At 38.0% G+C, this 7,500-nt stretch overlaps 1 protein-coding gene across 6 annotated transcripts in view; it reads left to right on the forward strand.

Moving 5' to 3' along the window:
- LOC113821106 (uncharacterized) overlaps positions 1-6,104 on the forward strand; it is a 36,230-nt gene extending 30,126 nt beyond the window's left edge. For 3 of the 6 annotated variants that reach the window (XM_070115642.1, XM_070115644.1, XM_070115641.1), the window contains exons 6-11: positions 782-926; positions 1,865-2,017; positions 2,858-3,058; positions 3,797-3,892; positions 4,491-4,712; positions 5,127-6,104. In XM_070115642.1, the coding sequence (XP_069971743.1) occupies positions 782-926; positions 1,865-2,017; positions 2,858-3,058; positions 3,797-3,892; positions 4,491-4,712; positions 5,127-5,164 (855 nt within the window). In that variant the 3' untranslated portion in view covers positions 5,165-6,104. The remainder of the gene's footprint in view (positions 1-781; positions 927-1,864; positions 2,018-2,857; positions 3,059-3,796; positions 3,893-4,490; positions 4,713-5,126) is intronic. The other 3 variants (XM_070115646.1, XM_070115645.1, XM_070115643.1) reach the window with 1 other exon arrangement.
- The last annotated feature ends 1,396 nt before the right edge of the window (positions 6,105-7,500 follow it).

Consider the following 7,500-nt stretch of genomic DNA (forward strand, 5'->3'; position numbering starts at 1 on the left):
TTCTTCACTTTATTGACTCCACCCTCACCTCCCACCCCTTCCCCCTAACAGATTTTAACAACTCCCAACTCAGCCCAATAACCTTTTGCAACCATCACAAGACCCTCAGATCGCTTTTTACAACTTCTCAAAACACCATTCCGCCATTTACAACCCCTCATCTCGAACCCCAATTCGCTTTTTACAAACGCTTTTTACAACCTCTCAGAACTCCATCCCGCCATTTACAACCTCTCACCTCAAACCCCAATCCGCTTTTCACAACCGCTTTTTACAACCCCTCCAATCTTCTTTCTACAACTCGTAACCCGCTATTTACAGTCATCCACTCACCCCAATCCCAGCCCGCTATTTACAATCACCCACCCTACCTTCAGCCCGTTTTTAATAACCACCCATCCCAAAATTGCTTTTTTACAATCCCAACCCAAGCCCAAATCCGCTTTTTTGAAATACCAACCCAACCCCAAACCCGTTTTTACAACCCCTGACTCCACCCCAACCCTCAAACCTTTCACGACCCCACACAACTCCCCAACCTGCCTTCCGCAACCTCAATCCATCATGGATAACCCTTCACAATCGCCGCAAACCTTTTTTATTCTTCTTTCTGTTTTTTTTTCTTTTCTTTTCTTTTTTTTCTTCTTTTCATTTTCTTTTTCCTTTTTCCTTTCTTTTTTCTTTTTCTTTTCTTTTTCTTTTCCTATTCTTTTTTCTTTTTTTTCTTTTCCTTCTTTTTCCTTTTTTTTTATCAACCGCCGTTCCTTTTTCCCGCCAACAGGTCGAGAGCGTCAACTTCACCTGGCAGGCCGGTCGAAAACGCTACGATTATACGTTTGACCGCCTCTACTCGCAGGATGAGGATATCCTACACGCCCCTGTGGTTTCCATGGCCACTCACGGAAGGATTCCTAAGAAGCCAAAGGGTGAGGCGCTATGAGGATTTAGGATAGGAAGGAAGGGAAGGATAGGGAGGGTGGGAGAGGAGGGAGAGGGGAAGGGAGGGTGGGGGGAAGGGAGGGTGGGGGGAAGGGAGGGTGGGGAGAGGGTAAGGGAGGATGGGGAAAGGAGGGAGGATGGGGAGAGGAGGGAGGAAGGGTGGGAGGGTGGGGTGGGGAGGGAGGGAGGGTGGGGAGGGAGGAAGGGTGAGGGTGGGGTGAGGAGGGAGGGTGGGGTGAGGAGGGAGGGAGGAAGGGAGAGGGAGAGGAGGAGGATGGGAAGAAGGGAGAGTAGGAAGGTAGAGAAAGAGAGAAAGGGAATATGAAATCGGAGGGTGGGGCATTTGGGAGTGACAGCGATAGGGAGGGAAGTGGTAGGATAGGGAGGGTGAGGAGGTGGAGAATATGAGGGAGGGAGGGTGGGATGGTGATGGTGGATCGAGGGAGATAATGAGAGAATTGGAGAGAGGGTAAAAAAGAAAGAAAGAGATTAGAAGAGATTTTCGATTAGAATAATAATAGAGATTATAGTAACATTTAGGATTTGGAAAGAAGATAATGTGTTTTCTGATTATAGTTAAGAGGTATAAACTGTACTTTATTTTTCTTCAAAGGGAATTTCTTCCCTTGATTAGTAGCGCAGAACGTAGATTTTTTTTCGTTTCCCCCCTGATGCTGGCATAGATTTTCCCCCCTTCGGTCCTGTCTTTGATTTTTTTTTTTTTTTTTGGGGGGGGGATCTACGACCTATACCTATTTCCTCGTTTTCCTGGATTATTGATTTAGACAAGACGTTTTCCCTCGGCGATGTTTGTTTACATCATACAAAAATATTGTTCCGTAGAATCACAAAACACAACTTTTTTCACTTTACTTCGACAACTAACTTGGCTCAAAAAACACCCGTTTCTTTGCCCCTCCAACAGTTTTCACGATCAACATTCAGTGCACAGGAAATGCATCTGGAGTGGCTACCTTTGGAATCGGGTTGCTGATCCAGTCTCTGAAGGGGAAGCCACTCCCTGGGACTCCGCTGAGACTCCAACTCAGGAAGGAGTGTACACAGCATGGTGGGTCTCGTGAGTCTCAGCTTTCTTATTTAATGGTTTATTTTTTCTCTTTCTCTTCTTCTTTTTTTTTTCTTCTTCTTCTTCTTCTTCTTCTTCTTCTTCTTCTTTTTCTTCTTCTTCTTCTTCTTTTCCTCGTGTCTGTCTCTCTTCGTATCATGTTTATTGTGTCTTGTTTTGTCTGTATGTTAGGAGTCCATTTTATCTTTATATATTTATTGATTTCTCTTCTTTCTTATCTTAGTGCCAATTTATAGTATTTTTAGTTCTATTTCCTGTGTTAGTATCAAATAAGCAATCTTTTTATATCTGTATTTCTGTCTGTTTATTTATCTAGTCTGTTTATCTTATATTTTAGCATAATTCAATTAATGTATTTATCTCTCCCTTTTATCTCTCAATTATATTTCCTTTGTCCATGTTTTGTGACACAAAAGGGAAAATTACTAAGGCTGATATTGTTTGTTTGATTTTCTTTAAAAAAAATTGCTTCATATTTAAAGAAGGATTGGAGTGGTGTGTCCCTTTGAAAAATATACAACATACTTTCAGTATCTCTTGCCTCGGGGACCCTTGAGATAAAATTTCTGCTGACAGACTACTCGACAGATTTGGTCTTGCTGCTTATACTCTCTTAGCCTAATGGTCCCTTCTATCAACCTTGACAACAGGAGGAGGAGGAATCTCTCTCTATCTATCTATCTATCTATCTATCTATCTATCTATCTCATTCTTGGATATGCTCATTGTCCAGAAATACCATGACATTTTAAGTATCGGTGTTTATTGCAGGAATTCATTATTATCTTCCAAGCCTCCCTTTTCCCTTCATTTCTTCGCCTCACTCTGCAGGTCCCGACCCAGAATGTGACCAGAAATGCGAGAACGGCGGGGTGTGCGACGTGGACCAGCGCTGCATCTGCCCAGAAGGGTACATGGGCCAGTACTGCAACACGGCCCTCTGTTACCCCCAGTGCATGAACGGGGGCACCTGCACTACCCCGGGGCGTTGCTCCTGTCCCCCTGGCTTCCAAGGGCGTCACTGTGAGGGAGGTAAGGACGAGATTTTGAGGTTGGAGTCTCGTGTGAAAGGCGACGAATTTAGACACGTTAAAGGGCTATTTACATCCCCTGTGGATAGGGGGACGTGAAAAGAATGCTTCGAAGGTATGTCACTGCGTGTCGTAATACTCTGCGGACCCCCACCAACCGCACTGGGCCAGCGTGGTAGGGTACGGCCCTTTTCCTCCCTGTAATGTAAACCGTACTTCAACAAGGTGGTGCAGACTGGGGAAGGCCTATGTGCAACAACGGATTTTAAAAGGCTGCAAGATTTGATAAAGGCTATTTACAAGATTGTTTCTGTGTGATAACTTCATATTGCTTGTATAATTGTTAACATGTCCTGGATTGTATCATGATATATTGCAGTATTCATGTGTAGTATTCTATTGAAGTAATAATGATGGTATTATATTACAATATTGTTTAAGCAGTAGTAACATATAATTATAGTAGTTAAGTATTATTGTACTCTAGTAAAATACCTTGTCTTGCCATATCGCAGCTTATATAAGAGCTCATGTAACAGCTTATTACAAGTCATAGAGATAACTCACGTGCAATGCATCATAATTTGTATTGTAGCTTATACGATAGCTTATCATAAGTCCATACCCATAAAGGTTTATAGATGATTATTACTTTGTAATAACATATGTCCTGATACATTATACGTGTTAAATGGCGTACGATTGGAGTTGGATTCCCCTTAACCCTTATATTTTGCAGGGATCTGTCGTGACAAATGCGAAAACGGAGGCAAGTGTGTGCAGAAAGATACCTGCGAATGCCCGCGAGGTTACTATGGAAACAGATGCGAATTTAGTAAGTTTATAAAGATATGGAGAGTTCCGTTCCATTTTAGGTATAATGTTGAATTTTTGTTCTTTAAGATATGCGAAGGTAAGATCTTTGTTTCAAATTTGGGATGATATCTAGATATTATTCAGTATGGTCGTATGACCTTATCTGTTTTTTTCTAATTTGACCGATAAGTTTGTTAATCACAAGGATTAAAGTATACTGAGTGGCAATTTAATTCTTGCCTTTATTACCATTACTAGTTTTATTACCAGTAGTAGTAGTAGTATCATTATCATTACTATTACTATAATTATTATTTTTACTATTATAGGCATATATTGAAATGATTATTACTATCATTATCATCACCATAAACGTCATTATTTCTCGTAAGTGTAATTATTAATATCATCTTCTATTACCCATATAACCATCATTATTATTTCTGAGCACCCCACCCCCCCAGCTGTTTACAGGCAAATGTTATTATTATTATCATCAACATAAACGTTATTATCAACCTCATAGATATGCTTCTATTACACATATAATTATCATTAAACATTTTCCTTAGAATTTCCTTTGATCACAAACATTTTTTTTCACGTTACCTCCACAGGCAAATGTGTCATCCCTTGTGTCAACGGAGGAAGATGCCGTGACGTGAACAAGTGCCGCTGCCCCCACGGCTTCGCTGGCGACCACTGCGAGATCGTACTGGGACAGCTGGGCACCGACGCCTTGAACAACAGCCGCTGTTCCAGGAAGTGTAAATATGGGACCTGCAGTGGGTCCGTGTGTGAGTGCGAGCTCGGTTACTCTGGCCGCTGGTGCAGAAGGCGTGAGTAATCCGATGGAGGTTTGGCGGTGTGTGTGTGTGTGTGTGTGTGTGTGTGTGTGTGTGTGTGTGTGTGTGTGTGTGTGTCTGTGTGTGTGTCTGTGTCTGTGTCTGTAGGTGTGTATGTGTGTGTGTGTGTGCGCGTGATATGTATATACATATATATATATATATATATATATATATATATATATATATATATATATATATATATATATATATTTATATTTATATTTATATATATATATATATATTGTGAGAGATAGAGAGAGAGAGAAAGGGGGAAGAAAAAAGAAAGAGTTCACACCAATTTAAGAAATCTAAATCCAATTAGATAAAATGACATGACATAATTACTATTATTATCCTTAGAATTCACTTCTAATGAATCTCATTTGAAATTCCCTCCATTTCCAGGATCGGGCAAGACAGTGAGACGGAGAATTTGGCTGTGAGAATAACGAAGGAGCCATGTTGTATCTCCATGTTGGCTGCGTTCATTCACTTTTGAAAAATACAAGTGTAGTAAACCTTCTATAGTTGCACATTATTATTTTTGCTTATTTGAGAGGATTCATGTCTACTATAGGCCTACAGTAATACTATAGTAGTACATTTTCTTTGGGTTGTATCATAGTTAATGTTTAGATTTTTTTTTCCTTTTTTTCGTAATTCATGAAACTATGGAGATTTACTTGAATATATTCGTAAGTTCTGTAGACTTTATTTTAATATTTATCATTACAAATTGCTAACGGAAAATGTAGATTCACGTTAAGATAGTCCCATGCGGTTGACCTTTTTGTAAACTCTTTATGATTATAAATTGCATGCGGAAAATGAGGATTCTCACGGATATGCTAATGAGTAAAAAGATTTTAAAGAATAATAACAAGAAACCTCAACATGAATTGAGAGATTCGGACTAAGTCAAGAATAAAAAAAATAAATGAGCAGCAACATGCGCGGAGAACATGGCTTTGAGATCTCGGTGTACATGAAAAGACGATTTTAATTATCCACATATAATTGCCTTCATATTTAGATGAATAAGAATACCATAGCTGGTCCTTTACAATGCACATCACCATAACGAATAGCTCTACTAACATCCATGTTATATCTTTGCCATCATTCTAACCGCTGTTTGTGCACGCTTTCTGGCCACGTGTACGCTATATAGTCTTTTTTATATATTTGCTCTTATGTGCCATGTAATTAAGTGATATGTGTTTGTAGAAGCATTTTAGCAGTGTGACTTTGAAGTCTGTATTAGCGTTAAGGAATAGAGAATAAATAATAAAACTGGTGTGGTTGTATAACAAATAGTATAAACGAACACCGACATAACTGTGATGTAGGTTAGTGCCAAATAAAGTCATCATATACACCTTGTTTGAAAGCTTTTCTTCCCCCTTTACCTTCCAGATGTTGGTTAACGCTCATTTCCACGATTGACATATTAAAGAACTTGACAACTTGATCATATTTTGATTTAGTGTTATTGGAGGGTAATGGTTTCTCAAACTCGCGTCGAAGAGTGTGTAAAATTACGCCATATGTGATGAAATTAAAATAACACTTGCGTTTAATAAGCAGCCAATTTGATTTATAATATATATATATATATATATATATATATATATATATATATATATATATATATATATATATATATATATATATATATATATATATATATATATATATATATATATATATATATATATATATATATATATATATATATATATATATGTTTTCATGTAACTATATAGACTGCACAGGGTGATTTTCCCGTTTTATTAGCTGCGTCTTGTATCATTAAATGCAATTGTTTTTTTTAATGCAAGATACTGCTGAAAATGTGCTTCAATATACCCAGCTTATTGTATCATTTTCATTTAATGGAGACAAATTATACTGAATACTGTAGCTTTCTTTTATTTATTTTGTTTACACATAGATGGCTCTGCAAGTGCTCGGCCACCAAGGAGAAAATTAGTAAGCCTTCGTGACCTCACTTGATTTCCTCTTTCCTCGAGAAAATAAATGTGTTTTATTGGTTGACGTTATTATTATTGACATGGTTATCATAATGTTATTATTATTACTACCAGCAATGAAAATAAAAGAATCTTTACGAAAGTCAAGAAAAGGGTAAACAGGTGAGATATTCCTTGGGTGAGATAACATGAATAAAACGGTGGCCATGTGACATGTATTTTCTGCTATCTCTACAGTAGTTGGTTCTCATGGCCCTTTTTACTGTGACTACAGCATTTTTTCTTTATAATGTCATTATGTGGTCTACAGTAAATGGTGATACATTATCATTTCGTGTTCAGGCCTCAATGTATTCATAACTTGAAGGATACAGGTTGAAGAAAAGTTCCAGCCCTTTTGTGTAGATGCCTTTTTACTAAATCACATCTTACATTAAGTTGTGTAAGTATTTTTCAAGCATTTTGTTATTAAATCATCATTTTTATTCGTGTATTAAATTCGAATTTATTGACCAACACTCCTGCATTGCAGTCTTTTCATAATTAGTATATTATTATCCTAAATAAAAGTTTGTTTAGCCATGGTGGACAGTACAAGAAGTCAATAAATGGTACAATAGGCGAAAATGTTTGGACAACACTGTGCTAGAGAGACGCTAATGAAAGAGAGTTCAAAATTCTCGACCTACCTATTTGGATTCGCCATTCACAGAATTTTGTATCATGCTAGCAACTTATCTGACAATCGCAAATTTCCAAATGGGCAATGGTGTAGATACGACAAA

The sequence above is a fragment of the Penaeus vannamei genome, chromosome 37 (genome assembly GCF_042767895.1).
Source record: "Penaeus vannamei isolate JL-2024 chromosome 37, ASM4276789v1, whole genome shotgun sequence".
Taxonomy (NCBI): domain Eukaryota; kingdom Metazoa; phylum Arthropoda; class Malacostraca; order Decapoda; family Penaeidae; genus Penaeus; species Penaeus vannamei.